The sequence below is a fragment of the Adelges cooleyi genome, unplaced genomic scaffold (genome assembly GCF_023614345.1).
Source record: "Adelges cooleyi isolate 19-005CV unplaced genomic scaffold, UGA_ACOO_1.1 ACOO_flye_CR_arks_rails_tigmint_CR_PRNA_23, whole genome shotgun sequence".
Classification (NCBI taxonomy): Eukaryota; Metazoa; Arthropoda; class Insecta; order Hemiptera; family Adelgidae; genus Adelges; species Adelges cooleyi.
The window spans coordinates 7,507,607-7,535,458 of NW_026095893.1; the positions used below are offsets into that span (position 1 = coordinate 7,507,607).

Genomic DNA, 27,852 nt, shown 5'->3' on the forward strand with positions numbered 1-27,852 from the left:
GTTGTTCAATGCTAGACATCAGTCGTTTAATTTTCTTTCGGGTTACTAAATTTATTGTTACATATCATCAATTTTTAAAATAATAATCGCACCGACAAACAATACAACATATTCTGCAGATCATTCGAATCGTGAGTAATGATCGTTTTAATTTTCAACACGTTATAATTATTATAAATATTTATATTTTACAAACGAATAGTGTGTTATATAACATTCAAATTGCCGCACAGAGGTAATTAACGGAAATACTGAAGACTCATAGATACAAAATAAATATCTCTATGACGGGCATAATATGTTTTTAATTCACACTCAATACATATATGTACCTATACTGTAATATTGTGTTACGTCTTTAAAATAATAAGAATGTTGCGTTTTAACAAAAGACAATTATACATAGAGTATTCTTATCTTACTGTTTTTACGTGTTCAACCATAAGGGATCTGATGGTAAAACACATTATACTAACATAATTGTAATAGAGCAAATTACTTGTAATAAATCAAATAGCTGCTATTACCTACATTAATGTATCGTTGAAATGTTCATAAATGGCAATTTGTTGTTTAATTTGCCACCTCTGTTTGTAAATTTTAAAAATTACTTAACGAGATGTGTATATAACTAAAAAAATCACTAAGTAATTTACGGATACGGCAATTCTTGTTTTAGAATAACCGTGTTAGGTTAACCGTTATTATGTATGTAATAGAGTATATTGTATTGTGTTAATTATTAAATGTCGATGAATATCTACTCCACATATTTATTATTAGACGTATTAAGCCAGTCTGAACGACAATGAATGATTTAGACCGAGTAGAGTTTGGAACGCCGAATTATAAATATGGAGTAACACAAAATAAAATATTCTGTCTTTTAAGTCATTAGAAAAACCTTTAGAAAACTTGATATAATTAGTAATTCATTAACGTTTGACATATATTGTAGAATAAAGGAATTTGTGCAAAGTAAAGAATTCAGAAAATAGGGTAGGTATTAAAATTGGGATAAGGAAGTAAGGAACTATCTTAGGTAATAACAACTAATATTTTTTTACAGTTTCTACGACTGAAAAAAAATTCTAATATTAAAATTAGTTATCTTTTATACGTAGAATTACAGCCAGGGGAATACTTATAAATAAGTACTTATAAATAAATGGGGTCAATACAATATTGTTTTATTTAAAACCAACAATTAAGTATTATACTTTTTTAAATTTAGTCGACATTTTTATTATAATTTATATGATTAACAGCATATTATAGGTAGCAAATTAAATAAAATACAAAATTGTTCTGTATATTATAAAACCAAAGAGCAACTACAATTTAAATAACAGTCAACAGTTAAAGTTATTAAGAATTAAAAGAATGATTTTGTCGGTACTAAATAGACTTTAAAGTTTTTGATAAAATCTGTTTTGTTAATTATTTTATGCATTTTACATGCAATCACTATATTAAGTCTGTAAAACAGTGCTAATGCGATTCACAGTTAAAATAAATATGCCATGTTACATTATTACTATACATTTTTGAACAAAAATAATAATACTTGCAACAGTTAATAAAATCAATCTATTGTTCGATAAAAGAATGTCTTGTTGATATTTCCCCGAACAAAAAATTAAATAAATATTCGATCTAACGATATTTGTACGTGACTAAGTTGATTTATGGTTTAAGTATGGCTTAATTTATTTTTAAGTTTTTCGGGCCAGTTATAGTTGTAAATACTTTTAAAATAACAAAGGACTTTTTTATAATTTTTTTTTATAGAAGTTGGATAAAATAATATCATATAATGTTATTTGATATAAAATATTTTAAATTAAAGAAGAGACAACCTTATATAAGTAGAAACAAGTAACAACCAGGGTTGGCACGTATTATACATTTATATTTTATTAATAATTGGTGTATAAAATTATAAAGTACAATTTTAATTAAAAAATACCATCTTGTCAGTGGTGTTTGGGTTGTGTTCAACTTTTTTTACCTGAAAGATTTATATTTTTGAATTTCTATTATAACTTGATGCAAGTTTTACTTTATTATACTATTAAGTACTTTATAGTGTTGGTTAATTATATTGTTATTTTTATATTATATTGTTACGCAAGATGAGTGACTGTTTTTTTTCTTACTTGAATAATTTTTACTTTTTATTTCTATTATATCTAACTTTTAAAATGTATAAAAATTGTAAGCAAAATGCAACTATTACAAACTGACCTCTTTTGTTTATGGATAATATATATTAATATATCCTTTATTGAAACATTCAGTTATAAACTAATTAAGTAATATTAAATATTAATATTGATTAGTATTTATTTAATTCATTATATTAGAAAATTAATAATTTTAATAGTTTTTAAATACATTTTTAATTAAATTAATTTCTAGACTAGAAAATTCTTGTATCTAGGAGTCCAAGCCACAATAGAAACAATTTTCCACTCCCAATATATATTTTAAAAAAATGTTGCTTCTTAGTACGTTAAGTATTTTTAAGAAAAAAACAGGCATAAATGTATACGTATTTTATATGTATATAAATGTATAACACATGCGTAAATACATGTTGGTGTATAAGACTATTATGCATAAATTTACATTGTATATTTTAAGTGAAATTTGGAGCAAATTTAACGGCTAGAATACTGTATGAAGAAAGCAAGGAGGAAACTATCTCATTATTACTCCCAAGATAAAACGATGAAACTCGAAGAATGAAAGTGTATATTCACTGCGACAATGCCTAAGTTTTTATTAAATAAGAGAAAAAGAAAATAATTTCAAAAGTGTTTTAAAAAAAACTTATAATCCAAAGGGAGTATAGTTTAGAGAATATTCCCGTTTAAAATGAAATGTTTACACTATTTCTATTGGTTTTGAAATTAGAGCAATAATGGTTTTGATTTAGTCTAGAACTTAAGACTAGAATTTAGTTTCGACTAAATTCCACTTAATGAACTCAGCACGCGTTACGTATATTGTATGAACACTAGTGATTTTTACTATGATTACTAGTAATAATTAAAATAATATAAATGAAACACATTTCCAAGAGCGTGGGTTACAGTAACAGGGTGCAAGTAAATTTACCCTAGATCCCTAAATGTATTCCAAGTTCCAACTGTTAAATCGTAGTGATATAATGGAGAGAACTGTATACAAAAATAGTTTTCACTAATTTGGGACCGTTTATAATCCTATTGCAGGCCGTTTATCTGAGGAAGTCTCGAAAAGTCTATACATTGTATACTTCGATAGTAATAAAAATGGAATAATATCATTTTTAAATCTAAAAAATTATTTAAAATGCATATTTATACATAAACACATATGTATTGTATATAACTGATAAGGGTCTACTGTCTAGACAATAATTATTTTTGAGTAGGTAACATATTTTACTACAGTTGTAATTTAGAAAATAAAACCTTTTGTAATGTACATTCTAAACTATTTTAATAACTTTATAATGTCTTAATTTTAGTTTCTATTTGAATAAATTTAGATAAAATATAAACAATAAAATATAGTAGATATATTCAGTAGTTCCGAGTCTAAATATTAAACAACTTCTTAGTATCAAATTTTTTTTGTTATACTTTTTAGGGCTACTTTTTAGGTTCCTTCGTTGTTTTCCTTAAAATAATCCACCAATCTATGTTATACATAAATAACTACACAAAATATAATTACGAATTATAATTATAAAACTTCATGCAGATACATCATTACATGGATATGTCCTGATAGTGATAAGTATATGATTATTTCCGATTTATAATCTCCTTGTGATATATGATGATAGTATTGTCTTAATTAAATGTCCTGGTCAAACGTTTTTTAGTTGTTTTATAATATCTGGCCTTAATCGATTTACTGGCAATATTTAACAATATTCAACATTTTTCTTAAATAATATCTGTGGTTCGCCGATAAGTAAGTGCCTACCTAACAAATTCATTTGACTATCCTTATACGTCCTTAAATCCTTATGTATCCTAATATCCTTATATATCCTGCAACTGTTATTTTCATAACATAATTCTTCCATGATTCAAATGGACAAATTTTCAGAATGACCCCAGTCATAAGATATATTATCCATGTCAAAATTTATAGTACCTACTTAAAATTAGGTGTACATAATTAGGAGAACCTAATCTCTTATCTCTAATATATAATCACTTACAAACGCTAAATCGCGCCACACGCACAAATTTTCCTCAGCGTGATGCACGCATGCATAGATTTTCTTATGACCCCCAGCCATAAGACATATCCATGTCAACATACAAAAAACTGAACAATATATAAAAAAAGGCGGGTCTCCATTAACCTAATTATTAGGGATTATTTTTCATGTTTATATAGCTACTAGTGATGTGTTATGGAACAAAACTAATTGACAGTACTGAAGCCCCCAGATACGAAAATGATACTTGATACAAACTGAGGTGCATCTATTCAGAATGGCAGTATCCCGATATTTAAAAAAAATGAAATATTTATTAGCCTGGGCTTATTTGTCCACTAGTATGAGAGATAACAGTGAAATGAGAAATTAATTAAACAAACTTAAATTGTGAATTACAATTATTGTAACTAGACATTTTTGCGTAGCAGATAGATTATTTTCGCTTCATCTTTTAAAAACGCACACGAATCATGAACAACCACACAATGTTTAAATTAAAAATATAATAACAACTCGCTCATTAATGAACTACAAATAACTTTCCTTTTTATCGCTTTTGAAAACCTGTCTACAATATATTTCCACATTAGCTCTAAAAAAAAATGCACTGTTTTTCATATTATAATGTGCATCTCACATTTAATATTTTCCTTTTTATCGATTATACGTTACTCGATTTCAACGAGAAGACTTGCCGGAAGAAGTTCGGATACAGTCTTTTTTAATAACCGCTATGAACACACGTTTGGCTTAGAAAATAAACAAAATTAGTTTGTGGCTTTGACACTTTTATAGGCAATTTTGTTATACTTGTGCATAGCGTGTGGCGGTTAAATGAGAGTGCTCGAATCTGCAAAAACTAATAACTCCAAGTTAATATTTCTTTTCGAAACAACTGTTCAGTATTTAATTTATAGCTTTCAACATGTATAAATGTTATTATTACAAGTTAAATACATTAAAGACATGTATTTAACCTAAACGCTAAAATAGCTGATGTTTATTATATAATATATTATGATTAAAATCATTCTGTTTTTCTCTTTACGAGCATTATGAAAACAATTTTTTACCAAATATCCCTAATATATCTTTTTTCGCTTCTCTTTTTTTGTGATAATTACAACTTAACCTAACCTAATCTTACTTGGCGTGGCAACTTTTTATAATATCCATTGAGACCGTGGTGACCTTATTCTTCTTTTCAGCAATCATTAGTTACTAAAGTAAAATATTTGTATTTATTTTATTGTTTTGTGGTCCAATATGAACGTTAGCGCGTCAACAGTAGTAAAAAAGAGTTGTCAATAACAAATTATTGGTTATCTATAGTATACCGATTTCAAAATTCAAGTATAACCTTTTGGATACCTGCATCGCAATAATTACAGATAAGAAATGTATTATCCTGAGCAAACACGTATGCTTTGTTCGTTTATCCCGTGAACTTCGACTGATATTATAGTACTTTAACTTTCATCAATTTTAATTAACTTTTATAATTTTTTAAATAAATATCATATGGACATTTAAAGTAATTTTAAGCTACTTTATCTCCCTTTAACCACTTTTGAGTTGCTGGCAATTTTATTACCTTGGAAAATAGATTATAACTTATCAGTTAGGTACTATAAAAACGAATTTTAAATGGATATTAATACAGGATTTTATATAAAATTCGAGTTCAGCGTTCCCAAATTAATATAAACCGATATGCGATATAATAAATTGTACAAAACTAAAAAACAACACTCTAACGCATTTTAACCGCTCCTAACTCTGAATGTTTGAGAGTTCATTAAAAAAATGATATAATTGAAATTAGTAATCCTAAAAATATGTAAGTCTATATACAAAACAATATTTTTACGAAGTTGAAAAAATATCTATAATATTTCACAAAAAGACTCCATTCCCTAACCATTAAAATAAGAGATTTGTTCTAAATTGTTTAAAAAAAAAATGTATATTTATGTTAAACTTAAATTTAGGGATCACAAATCATACAATTTGACCTATCCTTCGGTTTCCTAACATAAAAAATTAAAGGTATTACTTATAATGCACTAAAAATTCATTTTAGACCACTGTGCGCTGGGTATACATACAGTTCTCTAATACTTTAGTAATAATTAATAAATATATTACCATGTTTCTTTATTTAAAGTGAATAAATTATTTAGTTTACAAAAAATATTTCTATTTTTATGTATAAAAATGTGTTAGTAACCACACGTATCATTAATTTGCAAACTATATATTAGTATGGACAATTAAGTTCAAACAGAGTTTTAATAACAAAATTGTGATTGCTTATTTTAGTATGCCACTCGAGGACAATAGAAATAGTTAATTTTGTTTTCTTGAGAAACGTAATGAATAATGATTGAAAGCACTAGCATTTACAGCGGTGTTTTTGCTTTTGTTTTATGTATACAATTATAATTTAGACGTAAGTCACTGGTCAATATTTACCAAAAAAAAAACGTTTGAATTGTTTACATACAGGACTGTTCACTACCGGGTGAATAGACACTATAGTATAGTCAATTTCATTATTGTGTTATCAACCAATATACCAATGACGCTGAAAACTATCACCGTTCTAACTGGATTTCTCATTTTATTGGCAAACCTATAATATCCAAGTATCCAACCAAGATTAAGATCAATATCTATAATATTTTATCAGTCTAGAACTTCGTAAATGGCACCCATTCTCAACTTTTGTTAGGTTCCATTAAGAATTAAATTGTTTCATAATGCGCATTGGACCATACTACATAACGATATCTATATTTTATCGTGGTTTCAAGCGTTTAAAAGTTTTATATATTTGTTCTTAGCGTTTAGTTTCAATATACATTTGTTCAAAACCCAGTGAACATTAAATTGCCTACACGTATACCCTTTTGTATTTACCACCACCGCCCTTTTGAAGTTGTTTCAGCTGTATATGTTATTGTGTATTTAGTCTTCTTAAATATAACATAACAATATTTTTTTTTGTAAATCTTCACCAACGTAAAAAAGATATTTTTTTAGTTGTATTATTTGAGTTAGTTGTATAATCTATTAAGTTTTAGTAAATTAACACTAACTAACAACTAATGAAACATCAATTTTAAAATGGTCAGGTTATAGGAAAGATAGAATTAATTTTAGCCAAATAATACAGGTCATCATACATTATAGATAGTGGTAGTGAAAAAAATAACAATAGATCGGCATTATTGCAATTTTCAAGGGTGTAGTGATAATGGACGACCTGGGGATATTGTGAAGTTACACGGGCATGGTGTACGTATGCTGAGAGAATGGCGAGTAAGGGTCGAGAATTGTTACAAGGGTTGGCGTCGGTCAAGCGAATCCTTGTGCGTTTTGCGTGTTCGGAATTCCATAATACCTTAATACATACATTCAAGCACATATTATGCCATTTGTCATTTCATTTTCAAAGCGTAGTTCACTTTCCTACCTACAACAGAGTCCATATCACTCAAGCCACCCATTTACGACCACCAAGCGTACCGACGTTCTTTTATCGCTTTGTTGATTGATTTATTGATAAGTATGTCTTGTCATTTTTATTAGGTTAAGAATTAACAAATTTTACGAGGTTGAGAGGATTGGTGAATTAAAAAAGTAGCGGAGCCTTTAAAGTATAACATTCACTATTTTCTCAATAATGAATAGACAAACTGTTATTTATAAAAGAAACCAACGAAAAACGGGGAGAATTACACTTTGACCGGATCGTAGTCAATTTCCAGGTTGCTAACCTGGAGTACTAGTTTGCTAGCCTAGTTGCCAACATGAGTAAATCAACAGGTATAATCATTCCTGTAGACATGTGACCTCTTTGTTCCCACTATCGACCTAGTTGAAACCCAACTTACACTACCATTTAGTAACCGGTTTCTATTTAGTATTTTTTGTAATAGGTTTTTGATTTTGGTTGCTGAATAAAATCGAAAATAAACGTTTATTTTAATTCTAATCTTATATTTTGGTTTTGGGTTTTTAATACTATAAGGTATTTGGGCTTTTCAGATTTAAAGTCCTGACTTTAAGCCAACTCTTAAATGCCGGGTACGTTCATTAAATGTTTAATAAATAATGTTTTTTGGTCCCTTCAACATCTATGAGTGGTTAGTAAATTTCATTGAAATCAAACCATTTTGCTTTTATTAATTTTACTATATTCATTTGCGCGTAGAAGTAATTACTTTCTACCCTTACAATCCATGTACATTAAATTTATTTTTAAAAGCAGTGGGTTTATTTATACAATAATTTTATGAACTAAATTAATAATATAATAAATAAATGTGAGTCCTTATAGATATTCTTATGTACGTCGACGCTAATAATTAACTAAATATACCTATATAATATATAAAAGTTAATCATTTAATTTATTTATCTGTTTTGTATTTTTCAGAACTTGTAGAAAATGACACTGAATAATGTATCAACTGTGTTATAGTATCAAGATCTTGACATAATTTTGTTTAATTAACAGCAGTCGCCGACATCATGGACTACATAAAAGATTTTCAAATACAATTAGATAAGGAAATGTTTTATGCCGGTGAAATACTTGAGGGCCAAGTGATTTTAAACACAATCGAGAACTTCAAGCTAAAATGTAAGCTACGATAAGTGAAATTATAATAGTTTTAGATTTACACAGTACGTCGATTCAATGTAAAATGGTTGTCCTCTAACAATCATATTATAATATTAGTACCAGAATAGGTACTCATTCTGTCAATATAGTTGTTTTGCTATTATACAGGGTGATCATAATCTCGTGAACCACTCAATATCTCACTAGGTTTAGTTAATAATTTAATTTTTTTTTTCATAATGTTTTTATACAATATGATCGCAATTTTTCACCATTTTTATTGTTTTTACTCTTCCCAACTTGGTTAATTTGATAGCAACTTTTGAAACTTAAATGGTAACGCATACATTTTATTAACATTTTTAATTGAGAATAATGTACTAAACATTTTAACTGGTCGATAACCAGTTTTGGATAACTATTTTTAAAGTTAAAAGAATTTAAAAGTTATGATGGATGAAGAAGTGCGGTTGGGAAATGCGCGCAGATAAAAATATATTTACCTCCATCTTTGCTCCTGCCCTGAACTTAAATCTTAGCCGAGTAGATTATACGAAAAACAATTTAGGAACCAATTACTGTAAATCAGCTTTGATGGACTTGGTTCACACTGACCGAAGGTAGATCTAGAATGGAACTATAACATGTAAAAGGTTTTATCTTTGTTTTGGTTGTGTAATAGTAGTTTATTGTATGCATTTGCCATAAATAAAACTAAAATGTATATTGCAGACTACAGGGATATGGAAAAATGTATAACATTCCCAGTTAATTTAAATGTGAATAGACTAATTATTGGTATAACCTCTTCAACTCATCTTGATCCCATCCACCCTTTTGGGCGAACTAACTTAGTGAATGAATGCTGAATAGTACCAAGATGTACTGGATGTGTTATACATACTGTTATTACTTACTATTCGTGTTAATTTGACCACTTACAAATATTTAGGGTTTGTTTTAAATATTAATAGATGATTGTTTAACTCTACAAGAGTATTTTATTTAAAATAATTATAATAGTAATAATAATTTTTTTTTTAAATTTTATTATTTTTACATTTCGCGTTTGATCAGAAAACATGTTCAAAAAGTATTATTTATCATGTATATTTATAATATTACATTTCCATGTCAAAATCAATTATTTGTTCCCGAATCGGTGAAGTGTATTTTGAGCTGTTGTTTCATTTATTCCGCTTTTTCTTTGGTACATTCAAATTATAATGTTGTCGAAAAGCAATTAAATTGCATCGATTGTCTGCGTGAGCGAATATTTAATTTGAAAAACAATTCTAAGAAAAAGAATCACGAAGTACACAAGGACTAATATAATATAAGTGTACATATTATGTGACGCGTATCATCCGTTTGAAATGTCACAATTCCAAAATTATTGGTTGAGTACAACAATACCACGGATGTCAACCAGTATTTAACTATGGACTGCGGTATTGTGTGTACGTTGTTCATATAAGTTGAAGAAAGAAAGGCAATTATATTGACTACTACAGTTTGTTTTAAGGATAATGCGAGTACTGATTAATGTTGACATGAAACAGTAAAAGTAAGGATGTAAAACGAGTATTGTAAACAAAAAAACATGTAATAAAATTAATGTTACCTTAAATTGTGAAAACCGGTCAGTTTTATCATTTTTGACATTCGGACACAGTCTTCCGTGCATTAGATTACCACAAAGGTAAAGTCGTTGGGGTTGATATTTGATATTTCTATTATATCAATTCGTCCTCCCTTTTATTTATTTACGTTTATTGCTGTACAGTTATCATGTTTCGTTTTCCGTTCTTGTGTACAAACAGATTAGTACTACTGATGCGGTATATCATTTTTTATTTGTGTTTAATAATCATGAATGCAGTGTGTATAATATTTTATACAATCTGTAAGTAGGTTTACACTTTTATACGGTCTATATTTAAAAGGAAATGCGAATGTTTTTGTTGACAAATCGATATTTCAGTCATGACGACACTTGGAAATACTGAACTTCTGGGGTCTTAGTAGTACGGGCAAGAGGCATAAACAAACTTAACATCGTAGAATGTTACCCTATTTTCGGTAGTCGACGCAATATACTCGACTCCGAAGTAATCTTTGAGATTTATTTTTCTTTTCACTTTCCCTCCACTATTCCATTTTATCTCTTCCAACTTAATCCCTCTTTTGTCATGTCGCAATGACTTTGGATAAATGGACAGATGTGCCCAATACTTGTTGGCACACATAAACAGTGCCCACACAACTAATAAATAATAACAATAATAATATAGTATTATTAATATTGATGGAAATAGTTTGAAAGTAACAACGGTAATCCCAGTAGAGAAATTCGAGATTCAGTGATTCTAGTGATTCAGAGAAATAGTCCTACAGCTTATTCATAAAAGAAATTGTTTCTTAAAAATATACTTAACCTTATGATACGTTAAACAATGAACTAACCAGATTATTATTTTTTTGACTTGGGTGCAAATCGGAAATAGGTTTGTTTGTAAAATTCTTTAGAATTTAAATACTGTTTATACAACTTGAGCTGGATACATAATCAATGTAAAATATACATTATACTATTCATAAATATTTAAGTTGTAAAACAAAATTTACGTATTTGCCTAATAAAAACCTTATTTCATTTTGGGGAAATTAGTATTTTATAACCATATTAAACGGTTGTAATCATAGCCATACATTTTTATACCTATATTAGCAATGTATACTAAAGGTACTTGTAATAATTGCACCTCTAGAACAAAACTGCTACAACTCAAAATTTATAGTTTTGAGAAAAAGTGATTTGAAGTTTGTAACTACGATATTTTACAGCGTTTTTTTAGCTATGCGTTTGAAAATAAAAACTTAAATACTTACAAACATTTTTTACAATATGACTTCTTCAAATGTTATGAAATATTAACTTAAACCCAAAAAGTTAGACTTATATCCGCTTACAATTTTATAAGTGAATGCAAGACTGCCATATTTTGAGATGTGTCTGTATTGCATACACAAAATGATTTTAAGATAGCCATATACTAAAATATGGCAGTATTGAATTTAAGCTATGTACATTTTGTAGCCGTAAAATTTATTATAGCAGTGTTGCATTTTAAATTACAGAACCAGAAAATTATTTTTTATATAGCGTAAGAAAGCCACAAATCGAAATGAGGCAGTCTTGAATTTTGACTTCAATAATATTAATTGGATAAATGAAAAAAATGTATGTTGTCATAAAGTAAATATGGCTTTGTTGCTTTGAAAATTAGCTAAAAATTGAATAATTCTACAATAACACATCTTTCTAGTGGCAAAATTAAAAATGTTATTGAATTGTGGCGTTCTTCCACTGAGTAGAGCTGATATTTGGCTACCCGAAAGTGGTCATAACTCAAAAATGATAAATTTTGAGTTGTGGCAGTCTCGTTCTAGAGGTGCGGTATAGTTTGTAAAGCATTTTGCACAATAAATAAGTCGATGTTAATGGTAGAAAGCACTTCTAAACAGTATTTAACCCTAATCTAGTCAGGTCAGTATGCGCAAGTGTAGACGGTGCACGTACACTAGACCCAAAGCGTTGTTCTCCATGCCACCAGTTTTTTCAAAATTTAATATATATATATATATATATATATATACAAGGTGATTTTTTTATCACGGGCCACTCAATATCTCATTGGGTTACATTAATTATTGAATTTTTTTTCCATAATGTTTTTATGCTCAATTTTTCAGTATTTCTTTTGTTTTCACCCCCTCCTTACTTAGTTTTTTTGACAGCAACTTTTGAAACTTAAATGGTAACGCATACATTTTAGTAACTTTTTAAATTGAGAATAATGTACTACAAATTTTGACTGATCGGTAACTAGTTTTGGATAACTATTTTTGAAGTTATTCAAGATTCAAGTGCAGTAGGTATTATTTTTATCTTTGTGAATTTCCCAACCGCACTTTCCCTCCCATCCTAACTTTTGAACTCTTATAACTTTAAAAATAGTTGTCCAAAACTGGTTATCAACCAGTCAATTTGCTTAGTACATTATTCTAAAATTGAAAAATTAATAAAATGTATGCGTTACCATTTAATTTTTAAAAGTTGCTGTCAAAAAAACTTAGCTGGGAGGGGTAGAATACGATTGCGTACGCTGCTCATCGGCGGTACCTTTTTTATAACACGATTCCGTACGTTATTTTTGTGCAACGTTGCCACCTGGGAAATATGTTCAATTTCAAAAGGTATCAATAAAAATATGGCTACATCTCATTTTAAACGGATTCAATCTCCTATTAAGGGGGTCGGAGCACAACTAGTTTTCATGCGTTTTAGACCAATAAGCACTGCTAAATAAGACATACTTTCCAATGTTGGATTTAAATTTTTTAAATATGTATGCAATTGTTGAAAAATGTTCTAGGTTTCATAGGAAGACGATTTTCAATTTTCTCTTTTGAAGACCTTCAAAATTATGATATTATTTTTGAAAATTCAGTTATGTCTAATTTAGAGCCGCTTATTGGCCTAAACTGCATGAAAACTAGTTGTGCTCCGACCCCTTTAATGGGTAGATCCTTTTTATTATTTTGGTATCTATACTTAACTTTTTTTTGTAAAAACCATGCACAAAAAAGTTGTATTTTATAAATTATTTTAATGGTAATTTTTAGATAATTAGTTTTTAACTTTAAAATCACAAAACTTATTATGGTGTACTTTGAAAATTGTATAATTAGAAATTTGGCAACGTTTCATACGCAATCGTGACGTTTTACAGGTTTCCATTGTTATACAACCACCATACGCAATCGTGTTCCCAAAAAGGTAAATCGTACGAATCAGCATATGATATATAGCCCCGTAATCTAGTTTAAACTTTTATGGTTTTAAAATTAAATTCGTTCGGTAGTGAATACATCAATATCTTTCAATATTGAAAAATACTTCGCAGACATGATTTGCAGTATCATTTGGCCTTTTGCCAGGAATTTCTTTTCAATTGTTATGTTCAATAATGACCAAAATACGTGTAAAACTAAAAACTACCTATAATAAACAATGAACCTCATAAAAACAAATGCTCTGCTTTTGATAGCTAATGGTCTATTACTTTTGCCTTTATATCTTTCTGGATGTTGTAACTAGGAATCGACCGCAAAACATTATGTATAGCCATCGCGTTGTGTTTGTACAATTGTTTTAATTGACTGCTTGTCAAATTCACTATTTCTCTTAAAAATTGCATTATTTTGAAAATTGATCCTTAAAATACGAGCTTGAAAAATAGACACTAAATTTTTTTAAATTAAATTAAATCCGGGGAGGTCTATTATTTTGTTATTTTACAGAGTAGCCGCATCGAACACATTTTCAATTTGACATCATTTATTTTCTCATTTAATTAGATGATAATGTTCTTATTTCTATGCATTGAAGCAAAGAATTGAGAAAAATTGTTTACTATAAACCGAAAATATTAATTTTCTTATACTTTACCGGCTTATGAAAAATTCAAGTTTACAAAATGTATTATTATGACGGTAGGTATATCGCTTCTCCGGCGGAACAATGGTGTAAGTGCAAATTTTTGACATTTTGACTTAAGTACGAAAACAGTACGATAACATTTCATTTTATCGAGTAAAACAATGGCATAAGTGTATTACGGACAATACCTATTATTGACCGTTAGAGAGCAGTTTTGTCGTTTACCATCGTGTACGGTTACCATTACACTAAAATTTTAAATCACGTTTTCTGAAGAACAGTTAAATTTGCACTTACACCATTGTTCCACCGGATAAGCGATATGTTGTTAACTGGTTAGGGTCTTGTACATGTGCAATATACGAGTACATTAAGTCTAACTAATGAACAACTCATAATTGTTTTTACAAACTGTATACTTTTTGTTTTCACCATTCAGTTTTCATTATAACATTCCTTTATTTTCTTGTTGAGATCTTGTTATTAAAGTTAACTACTCAAATAAAATTAACGATTCAATACTTGGAAACCACGTGTAAAGTAGTACCGGAAACAAAGTCTTAAAAAAATATAAATAGTTCTTAAGCAAAATTAGGACATTCTTTTTTATAGGGAAATCCATTTACAAAACAAAGAAAACATTTTTTAATTATAACAACAAAGCTAAGACTACTAAGAAATCATTATAGGCAACAAGGTTCTAATTAATTGTAAACTATTGAAGTGCAATACCAAGACTGATCAAAGGAAAGAGAAACAATTAATTATCAAATGATTAGAAATGTAGAAAAGCGCGAGATATAAATCAACAACTAGAATATCAGTAGATCACTCTGATAACTTTGTAGATAACTCAAATAAAGTTTCTAGTTATTACTTACAATTTAGTAACGTTTTCGAGTATGTAATAAAAGAGAGTATTATCCCAGCGTTAATCATCGAGTATGAGTTTAGGAAGCATGCTGAAAATACATAATTAAAATATAGCTATTTAAGAATAGAAGTAACTTGGTATAGTTCACAAAATTATTCTATTGACATTTCTCATATTAAAATTTAAAAATGGATTTTGGTGCATACATATTGTGTAAGACTGAGCAACCAAATGATTGTTAAATGGGGATGTTAAATTTTTTAAATTATGTGTTGTAGCACGCAAAATTTAATCGGTACTTCAACGAGACATGAAAATGCTCTTTCGTGGTTGCAGACTCGTCTGTAAAATGCTTTTTGTTAACAATTATAATTACACTAATTTTCTTAATACATAAATTTCCTAATGCATTTATATATATATACTTTTTCAGTTACCTAAGTATGTAGGTATACAGAGCGCTGAAAGATGTATGTAGATTAGGGTGGTTCTTAATTGTACGATTTCCGAATTTCAATTGTGCCCCCATTCGATTGAAAAAAACATATTAAGCCAACTTTGAACTTTCTAATCCGATCCTAATCATTCCCTGTAACAAGGAGAAGTTTTCCGTTTAAAATACATGCAATTTCCCTATTTTAAATTGATTATTGTATTACAAGGGCAAATTATTGACGAAAAAAATTTAATTTACATGAAATTGTCGAGGATCAGTGTTACTATTAAGTATGAATTAATAAATTACCTTAATTGGTACTTTTAGGTAAAAAAAAATGTTAGCCTCTGCTTAGTACCGTATAATTCAATAATAACAAAGAATGAGGAACAGAATCAATACCTGATACAGATTGTGTCGGAATTCCGGAAGGTATATCCTGATACCAAAAATGTAAAAATTCGTTTATTCTATTTTTCAGTAAAAAAAGTTTAGAAAAACGTAATTTTGCTGTGTAAAAAATACATAAAATTAATAATAAATATAAATATTTTTTATTACGTAATTCATTCTTTGGAGTGGCCGACCCCAAATAAATGGAATCAAGGAGAAGAAGAGGATCATTCTTGATTTTATAAATTATTTAGATAAAAACATAAACGTATGATACTTTCAAATTTATTATATAATGTAGTTTCAAAGTTCTAAGTCATAAGAACGACCTCAGTGAAAAGACCACGTGAGACTTATTTTTGTGACCCAAAATGATTGTCCTTTAGGTAATAATAGCACGTATTTGCGCGTTAATACACGCTTGTCCTTGGACTTAAAACCAAATGTGAAAAGGAAGATTCGCAGACGAAAAATTAATAAACAATGATACAAATCTATGATAATTACTTGTACTCGTGTATTGTGAAAATCCCCCAAAAAAAATGTATTAGCCTTAATAATAATTAATGAATATTTTAGCACTCGTATAATGATGTCGGACGATAATAAGGAGAGAAATCGATAAACACAAGCGGCCGATCATCCGTCAAATTAGGTTATAGGACGCAGTGTAAACGTCTGCGAAAATCCTTCATTTGTATTTCAAAATGGATTCAAATGGTGAATTTAAACTGTCTGGGTCAGCGATTCGAAAGGCGATACGGTAACAACAATGTAACACGAGAACAGTAGGATTATTTGACCCGCTGTTAACTTTACAGCGACATAGCCTTATTACCGATTATGTATAGCTTTTAATATTAATACATAAAAACATTGCAAATAATATGCGTTTATTATGATAATAACATGAAACATCATCATAGTAGTTCCTGTAAATATTTATTATTAGGAACTACAGTTAAATTAGTTTTACCGAAAACAAAGTTTGTGAGTCCGTCATAATTGTGTACCTACTTAATTCAGTTTCAGGGTTTGTCAGGGTCCTATACTTGTATATTAAGACATATCCATGTTCCTATGTACTTCCATGCAGTGGGAGTCATGCCCCTTTTGTTGTTAAGCTTGTTTTTTCTTGAGCAGATATCATTGATGTTTGTATTTCAGTTTTATTTTCTAAAGCTGTTTTATGACTTAAGGTTGTACAAATTATACTGTAAATATATTTAATATTCACTCGGAAAATTATATTAAACCATTTCAAAAATATGAAGTTATATATTTTTTCTTATTTATTAGGTAATATCCAAAAAAACTATTATAAACCTTTTCCCCCAGAAGGGATGAAAACTTTATGTTATTTCGCTTTTCTGGCAAAAGTTTTAGGACTTAAGGTCAGAAAATTGGACTGTAGGTAGCAAATTTAATATTAAAATTTTCTGAAAAATCTGTATTAAACTTTTTTGAAATTTTTATGTCTTTTCTTTGGCACACAACTAATTTTTTTTTATTTGGCATTGATATCTCAGAATCAATTGTAGTATCACATAATTTTCGAAAAAAAAATACATGTATGCAATAGTTTTAGACAACTGTACCATAAACATAATATAATACCTTTAGTTTATGGTCGCTTAATAAGCGACCAGTAATTTACTTAACAATATTTCGCACGATAGACATAATCCACCAAAGTGGAAATAGCATAGCTTTAGTTGTGACGATTCGTTATTATTTCGATGGCATCTTATATGTTATTATTTATTATATGTTTAAGTTGGCGTGCTAATTTAATAACGCAATTTTAGTGTCGCTATTTAGTATTGTTTTCGGATTAAGGGGGCAAGGCTAAGCATGCTAAAATTGTATCGTAGCTAAAAATTAATTTTCTTTAAGTGTAATTAACAAGAACTCAAATAGTTTATAACCATATATATATTTAAAATGCTCTTATCGTAGTTGAAGCATAGAGGTAAATAATATTAAAATGCTTTTATAAAAGCGATATACTTTGTTATTAATAATTTACAAAGCAAACAGCTAATATTAATAATACCTAATAATAAATCAATAAATAATTAAACATGCAATTGTTAAACGAAACGAGTTTCACAAAAACTATGATTAAAACGATAATTTAAAGAAAAGGTGTCATATATCTTTCGAGTTAATGATATTTTAATCATATGTTTTTTTTTACTGTCGTTTGATGTAGCAATATCTAAAGAAACAATAATTATTTTTAATTTACAGCTATGAGGATAGTACTCAGAGGAAAAGCTCACGCCGAATGGAAAGTTTTAGATAACATTGCCGGGCCGACTGTAATGGACGAACAATGTTTTGTGGAAAATAAGTCTATATTAGGGGGTAATTAATACATAATAAAATTAACAAACGTTTGATACAAATAAACCTTACTGTGAATTATATTTTCATTAGACAGCTCTGTTCCAATTTTGCCACGTGGACTACACCAATTCCCATTTAGGTTTCAGTTACCTCAGACTTCACTACCGTGTTCATTTGAAAGCAAACCGGGATATATTAGATACTACATTAAGGTAAGAATGCATGTGAAAACTACACAATTCAAAAAATGTATAGCTTAAGCCATTTTTAATTTTTTTTCTCGGATACTCTTTAGGTTACACTCGATATTCCATATGCATCGTCGCCCCATGGGATGAAATACATTACTGTCATAGGACCGCATATAGATTGCATGGACGATCAATATCTAGTAAGTAGAAAAATCCATTATAAATACAATCTTAACGATATTTTTATTGTGCAAAGTTATGGTACGTCTAGTATACGCAAAACAATAAGATAAATATAATAAAACAACAACCCATACAGGAAAAATGTATTATAAAAGATTTTCAAAAATATTGTTTATATTATAAAATCATGTTTCGGCAAGATATTAAATGTCAATACAACAATATTTCATAAATGTTGTTTTAGTATTATAAAAATATTTGCTGTGTTATGTTTATTCATATATTTTAAATAGTATGATAATTTTCTCCGTATTTTAATAATATTTTATCTACATTTTGTAAATCATTTTTTTTAAACATTATATTTTGTATGGAAGTTAGCCGATTACCCTATGATTTTAACTCTCGCTCTGACAATGTCAATAATATATTATCAGGACTGATAACGACACTACCTCGTAAACAGAGTTCAAGTTTCATTTGTAAGACATTTTTATAATTTATTCGATTAAGTATGAAACAATAAAATAATATTTAAAACCCTGAACCATAAAAAATTATATACTCTCCGCGTGTGCGACGTATTTCGGCAACAATGTTGTCATCTTCAGCGCTAACGACAGACCCTATTATTTTATTATATATAACCATAAGTGATAAGTTGCTCAATGTTGTTATGAACATTATACAAATAATCTAATAAGATTCATTGAGGCCCTTCTGACAGATTATTTCAATTAGGATAAAGTCGTTTGGTATTCTCATAGATTATAAAAAAAACAATTGTACAAAGAAGTGTGGTGTAGATACGTGGTCAGTGATTTTTTTCAATAGTATTTAACAAAGGTATTCTCGATAAACTCTATATAACTAGAAGATTAACCAGAGCCTGAAAAATGTACTATAACCTTCAGTAGGCATTTAGTAAGAATTAAGATAGAGCTATTAAAATACATTATATCTAAAAAAAGATTAATATTATTATTTTGTTTATCTGTTATCATGAATAATTTTGTTTTGAAAGTTTAATAAATCGTAAGAGACCAAGGTAGGTCACACCGTAATACACCGCAATACACGTATTACTTAATTAATATTCAAACCCACACGTTGCTTCTTCCCGAAAATATTTAACTAAATTTTATTTGATATTACCGTTTTAATTAAAGCAAGAATATAATTGTATATAATACAATTAATTATCTGTCAGATTGAATACAGATAATTGTATTCATTATTGTAATGGATAAGGAAATGAAAGGATAAGGACATTACAAATATAGAATGGGTCACATTAACTCAATATAAATAATCATATTCTGACAAAGAATAAGTAAAAATGATTTACAAATGAATATATGTGAAAAAATGAATGTATGAACTTTGAAGTATTTTTAACAGAATGAACTAGCGCGTAGGGAAAATTGTTTTTCTCAATTCACTTTCTTAAATTTGGACAAATTAAAATACCACATACTGTATTTTTTAAATATTTTTTTAATACAGTTAAATAAAACATGTTGCATATAATTAGAGAAATGAAAACACAATCAAATGCCATAAACAGTAATCAATGGGGCAATGACTGCGCCAGTAGCCGACTTGAGCTACCACCTAACCTGATAATATATTTTTTATTTTACTTTTATATAAGAAATCATTGTTATAATATGATTGTTTTATTTCAATTAAGACTTTCTAATTCCATTTCTCCCCACAGCTATTGGCGGTTTTATATTGACACAACCCATTTATGTTGGCCCTCCAATTAATGGTCCTGATAAAAGTAGTCTGGCTTAAAACGGTTCACGGTATAAAAATGTGTAATGATATTAGGTCGGCAAGGGATTTCGGGAAATCGAGAGTAAACTGATTGGCCCGAGTTTAAATCAATTAATTGTACTTAACTGATTTCACCTAAACATAAAAAAATGTCTATTTATTATATAATATATTTTATAAACTTGAACATTGCACGGTTAATATACATCGTCAGCTGATAATCTACTAAGGTGTTTACTATTAATTTTAATTTTTTGCCTTTAGAAACCTATTGAAAAGGTGGAAAAGATGTCAAGATGCTGCATGTGTTACAAAAGGAACAAAATAGTGTTGGATTGCTATCTAGAGAGAACGGCATATGTATGCGGCGAGGCACTGCGGCTTAAAGCCAACATAAAGAACCAAAATAAAAGTGACATAAGGCTCAAAGTCAAGTTATTTCAAGTAAATATTCTGTAGATATTTAATAATTGTAGTAAACTGCACACTTAAAAACATTTTTCACAGCACAGCTTTACTTCCTTTATACCCTAAAAAAATGTTTTTGTAAATCTTGCAAAATATTAAAGTACAAATAGTACTAAACAAAAATTATTTAGTTTCAGATATCCAACTATTACTAAAAAAAAAAAAATGTTTTATATAATTAATGATGTAACATTTTAACACATAATAACAGCTGCTTAGCTAGAAAAATATTAAAAAATAGTATTGAAAAGCATAGTATAGTAATTTTAATATTTTATTTTGAAAATTTTAAATCTGTAAAAAATGTATTATTATGAACCAAAAACGTACTAATATATGTTTGTAAGTATACAATTAGGTACAGTTTACTACCATCATTTAAAATTCAACAACTACCACCCACGCCTACTATAAAATGTAAATAGCCCCAGTTTGATTAAATTTCTTGATGTTGTGAACTTATTTTGAGTTGATAATATAATAATACAATTCAATTGTATTTATATAAATGCATGGCTAATATATTATTTAAAGTTATAAAGATATTTAATTAAATTAGGGTATAGGGTTTAACGTTAAAAAATAAAGTTAAAAGTATAATAAGTTCAAGGCGTAAGAGATGAGAGTACTTTTGTGAGAATTACAATATCGGTTTTGCACAATTTACTGAAGGCATAATATTTTCACGGGGAATAAATGTTTATTTTCACATTTCGTGAGATCTTACCTCTTTTAATAAAATATACAAACTCCTTACGTACAATTTGTTGAAGTTTTCTAATTCATATTTAGAAAGGCTAAGCTGCTGTATGTACGCCTCAAAATTTTCATAAAGATTCAATCATACTTAACATTAATTTGAGAGACATGGTGTAGCGCTGTGGTTACCTCGGTTATCACTTAGCAACATATACAATTTTCTCCAAAATCTGTAGTAATTTTTTTTTAAGGAAAAACACCAAAAATGGGGTAAATTTACACTTTGGCCGTAGTCAGTTTCTAGGTTGCTATGTGTGAGTAAACCAACATTCAACAAGCCAATAGTTAACAGGTAATGAAAATATTTTCATTATATTGTTAATTACGATACATGGGTAACTATGACAGTACATTTTTATAGACAGACGATCAACCCTTATCGTTTCCACCCCGCACAAGACTAAAATATAGTACATTTTAAGTACATTATTGCTGGTCCCACGATGTCTTCTAAACCGCTATAACTGGTTTGAACATACTATCCACAGATTCGAAGCGTTTATTTAAAAGTGATTTTATCACTTTCAGTTATAATAAAATCTGTAGACCTGTGACCTCTCCGTCCCCATTATACCCCGACCCCACTGTACTGGCTTTTATTTATTTATTTATATATTTATTACCTATTTTTATACTAACTGTGATTATTAGCTATTCTAACCAGACACAAGAAGAAGACTAAATCTCTCTACGGCAATCCTCTAAGTGTAATACTTTTTCACTTCCCTCAATATTTTCAATACATTCAAACCATCTAAATCTGTTATCTCTTATTGTTTCCGCTGTCGGCGCAACTCTTAAATTTGCAGTTCAATTAGTAGTGCCAACTTTGAGTAATGCTAACAATGCTGACTTTACTGTCTTCAATATTTTTAATTTATTTTTACGAATTTTACCGTATATTCATGGTTTAATTAAAAATGTATACATATTTGTCATCTTTTTAATAGTAACGTCGAAATGTCATTTACATACTTGGAATAGCGGTCGATCCATGATTCGTAGTATAAATTAATCTCATGCCACTGAAATTGACATAATTCATCGGAGTACAATGGGATAGCTAACGTATCATAAAATATTCTCCTATAGTAGTTAAACTATACACGATGCGGGGAATCCTAAAATGGATTATATTATTTTTTATGCACAGAAACAGATTGTAATTTATTATTTAAAAATATCTATCTCAAAATAAAAAGTAATTTCATTTTTAAAATTATTATCGTAATAATTTCACTTAATTTCTTTATTTTTTAGTCTACGACCTTTTAGGTCGGTTTGGACAACTCCTGCACTACTAGTGACAAGAGTTGCCCATCATGGGGAAGTGGTAATGGTTCGGTGGTTTCTCGTTGACCGTTGTCATCCGCAAATTTCATTATTACAATTATGAAATTATTACGATTGTATAAAATATCATTATATACAATTCATTGAAAGTGATAATCTATCCATCTGATTTCATTAAATATTTCATATACAATTCTATTTCATTTGTTTTTCTGCTGTTCATATTATTAACATTATTATTTTTAAGCATCGCCATTAACTAGCTTATTGATTGGTTGTTGGGTTCGTGTACTACGTCATCCATCTGGAAACAACCAGCGAAAGACACAGCTTAATCTCAGTTGACCCCTGCGCCACACCATGTCTCATTGGGGACAAAATATTATTACTAAATAAAATTATAGATCATTAAATAAACTCTATTAACAAAATAACAATAGCTATTATGTTGATTTCCAGAATGTGCACTATACAATCAAAAAGAAGCAGAGTCCGACTAACTCAATATATCAAAAGGACGTCCAACATTTAGTGCTGGAGTATACTGGCGAACCCATCCAAAATGGGTGTGTGTCGCAATGGGACTCTGCCGATGGTCTGATCTTACCGGTGATGCCGCCAACATTGGTATTGGGTATCTGCAAACTTTTGCAAATCTATTATGTACTACAGGTATGGTAGAAGTTAAAATCCACACACACAAAACTAAGTATAATATCATTTATAATGCTAATCTAAGTAGTCTTAATCGTTTTTTGACGTGAATATGCCGCTGTAAATTCGGTGTCATGTATGAAAACTTAATATTTACCAAAACATCTTTTGCGTGTATTGCATATTTACAATTTATGGGAGGCGGAAAGGGATATAAAATAAATAATATTTTTTACTGGCATATCACAAGACATTGGTTGAATTTTGAACGTTATAAATTTGTAAAGTGAAATTCCAGGGATTTCGGTGAACGTCTTAATTTTTAAAGGATAATTAGAGAATTAAAAAAAAAAGGCATTTAAATTTTTTCTTAATCTGTTGTATGTTGTTTTTTGTTTTACATAATATTATAATACCTAGTTTTCACACTATATTTAAAACAAAATTTATATACCTAAAATCCGAACCAAAATATGAAGTTTGGATCAAGTTATCAGCTAGATTATTGGACACTCTTTTACAATAATAGTGCCTTACGGTCACCATTATTATTTCTTAGTGGTTTATTTAAAATCACTTAAAGACAAAAAATGATTAGTTTAATACTTTGTCCTAGTACTTAATCTGATAGTTTATGCATGCAGTTTAAGGGGAAAAGCACTTTTTTATAAAAAAAAAATTATTGATAAAAAAAAATCATTAATTTAAGCACTAGTTTTCCATGCCTAAAAAATGCTGTATAAATTCCACTGGAAAATGTTGAGAAGTTTTTAAAATATAGTGGTCACAGTCTTTGAAAACATTGTTTTGAGAAAAACGTGTTTAAAATTTCACAAAACTATTTTAAAGTTTTTTTTAAATAAAATAAATTAAATTTTTAAATAAATATAATTAAGAAAATTAAAAAAAAAAGAGTTTTTAAGATAAAGTTTATTGACTCAGGGTAACTCAGATAACGTTGGTATTTTTACATTTAAATTGTATATTAAATTGTTAAAACAACGAAAGACACCCTGTGTACATGTAGTATGATAGGTAATAAAAGGCAAAAGCAGATTGTGTTATTTAAAATAATCAATGTACTAAAAATCACAGTATTTACCATTATATCTTTCACCCCGACTTTTTTAATTCAGCATATTATGATTTTTTTTATTTTGAGATATTTTGAATATTATTACATAAACAGGTAAATGTAATATGGGTTTGTGTGTTTAGTTGTACTGTTCCGAGTGACGTGTGCCTTCGTCTTAAGAATTTAAGATTAAACGCTCTTAGCTCATACAATTTCACAAAGCGACTCCTAGATATATTATACCATATAAGTGTTATTAAAACTTTTACTATAAGATATCACTTGCAATGGATACGGGTTATTAGAAACGTTTCGTGAATACAAAACTGCCAAACTCATATTATAACTTGATCACACTTTTATCCGTTTATAACTTGTTTTCGAAAAGAATAATAATAATAATATGAAGTATCAGAAACTTCAGTGACACCGATTTCATATAAAATAATAAATATAACACTCATTATAGAATGACATCAAAACAGATACAGGCAAGCTGCACTTTGCAGAGACAATTACGACCAGCAGACCTGTGATTTTAGTGATTACGGTTTGCTTTTCACCATTGAATCGTAAGATTGTTTAAATGTTTTTATATTTTAAAGACATTTATAAAATAAAAAAGTGCAGAATTATGTTTAAAAATACGAACTCAGTACAGTTTAGTAAAGATCCATTTATATTTTTGTAGCCTGTTCAGCTGCATTGCAGCCAACTCCGAATACTGTTTTGCCAGATGGTACATGTTTAATCTAATGTTTAGATTGTAAATCAATTTTCATTTTCATAAAATATTTAGCACAATATTAAGTAAAATATTTAAAAAATAATTTTATTATAATATTTGATAACTTTAGGTTTGTGTAGATTTGGGTAATGGCGTCGAAGATCTTAACATGTGTTTTCCAATAACAATTGGAACGGTACCTTTCCGAATACCTAATCGTAACCAAACACCAAAAATATATTACAGTAAGTAAAACTCGGGAAAAGTATTCTTACAAATGTTTAAACATTGTATGTTTACATTTTCTTAAAAAAATCTATTTTAATCCAATTTAAACTCATGTCTCTCTCTACGCATTCCTCTATTCGTTACCATTTTACAGCTATAACTCCATACACCTCCACGTATCTACTTTTTGTAACATACACTTTTTTCTCTGATCTATCCCTCTCTTTATTCTCTTCTGCCCATTTTACTATTTAATTTCTTTCTAATCTTACTGCCTAGTCAAATCATCTTATCTATAATTGATATCTCTCTGATATTTTCTACTATATGTGCATTATTTGTTCACAGGTGTAGCGTGTGAACATGTGGAGGGCGGCAAATATATTGGACCCGAGTTCATGCTTGGCGACGTATACGACGGTACTCATGCAGAACAGGTTGTTATATACAGACCTGTATACGTGTCCATAAGGGAGCCCGATGACGTTCCTAATCCAATCGCCACCTCTTAATAAACGATGAGACCCCGCGTTTGTGTTATAGTGATGGGAATGATAAATTATAATTTTCTATAACACTATTAAACATTTACACGTTGTCTGTTGACGATAATTCAGACAAACCTGCACAAATTTCGGGCATACTTGAAAAACATATAATCAACACCATCTGTGTAGATTATTATTATTTAATATACTAAGTATAATTTGGAAGAAGAATATACACAAAATGTACAATAAATTGTACCCAATATATCTACAAATTAAAGAACTGTAGGCTTATTAGATAACATATTGTGCTTATCGCAAGTTGAGAATTAATGGCGAAAGTGTATAATATCTTAGATAATAAAATCTATCTAAAATGTAAGGAGTGAGAGGGTAGATTAAAATCCGATGTATTCCTTGTTGGCCAAAGGAGTATGATATATTAGCGTTTACATTTACCCTTAATCAACGAATAAGCACAATATAAGTTACCATACAATTAATTTTGATTTTTTAGTGATTTTAATTAGTTGTGATTTAGTCTTTGATAATCATCTTTCTTGATTATACAAGTTTAAAACTTAACCCGAAAATCGCAATTTTCATTTATCCTCTTCTGCCATAACATCACATGATTATAACTAACCTCGCCACAGATAATTAGGCTGCGGTAAAAACGTGTTACCCAATAATAAAGACAAGTTATGCTGTTATGGTAATTATTATCTTGATATATTATTCAATGTTTTCATTATTAATTTTGTTTTATTTAATTTAATTTGAAAAAATCAATCTAAATTAAATATGCTGTACAAACCAACTCAACATTAGTTTATAGATTTTTTTCTTCGTACATTTGATAACGACTGCTATTTTATGTACGTTTATTGTTTATGCATTTCTTATTACTTATTTTTTTAATGAATCTAAATTAATGTTTGGCTTTCGCACTTTTATTATATAAACTTTTTAATTAAGTATTTTAAATTCTAAAAATCTTTTATGTATTTTTGAAATATGGAAGTCGTGTACGTGTTATGCTCAACCAAAGATAAAAATATTTAAACCTAGATCAATGTATACAATTTTTTGGTGGATAGATAATGTTGGTTTTATAATGTAAAAATCAAGGGTTGGCTATAGTAGTTTTAATGTGACGCAAACAGAAGGACTAAAAAAAACCTGCCCAGTTAGAAGAAAAAATACCGTTCGATAAATCGTTTCTTTTGTGTGCTCATACTGTTGTTAGTCCTTCTGTTTTCTTCACTATCGCATAGAAGCTAGTAAATTTGAGTTCACCTCTTTATATTTTACACTATGCTATAAACTGATAAAATCAAGGTACGTCAAATCAGACAATCGTACAGACTACCGACATAATAATAATATACTCAAAATCTATGACTTGCTGTTTTAATACGAGTACTAGATATATATCGCACAATTATATATTATACATACCTATTAAATAATATTATACTTTAGTTATAAATATGGCAAATGGTGAAAACCAAAAGGGTATATAAGTATACAATTATTACAGGAGAATACATTTTTTTAAAAATTTTTTTATAAATTTTTT

General features: G+C 28.5%; 1 protein-coding gene across 2 annotated transcripts; it reads left to right on the forward strand.

Annotated features, from left to right (window-relative positions):
* Positions 1-27,131, forward strand: LOC126835687 (arrestin domain-containing protein 3-like). Of its 2 annotated transcripts, XM_050568431.1 has the most exons (9): positions 1-131; positions 8,673-8,879; positions 18,324-18,440; positions 18,513-18,634; positions 18,718-18,813; positions 20,843-21,022; positions 23,558-23,770; positions 25,685-25,799; positions 26,131-27,131. In XM_050568431.1, the coding sequence occupies exons 2-9, from the start codon at positions 8,768-8,770 to the stop codon at positions 26,292-26,294; spliced, it is 1,119 nt and encodes a 372-aa protein (XP_050424388.1). In that variant the 5' UTR covers positions 1-131; positions 8,673-8,767; the 3' UTR covers positions 26,295-27,131. The 2 variants fall into 2 exon arrangements, with proteins under 2 accessions (XP_050424388.1, XP_050424389.1); XM_050568432.1 differs by lacking the exons at positions 1-131; positions 8,673-8,879 and adding an exon at positions 16,693-16,833.
* Positions 27,132-27,852: the final 721 nt, after the last annotated feature.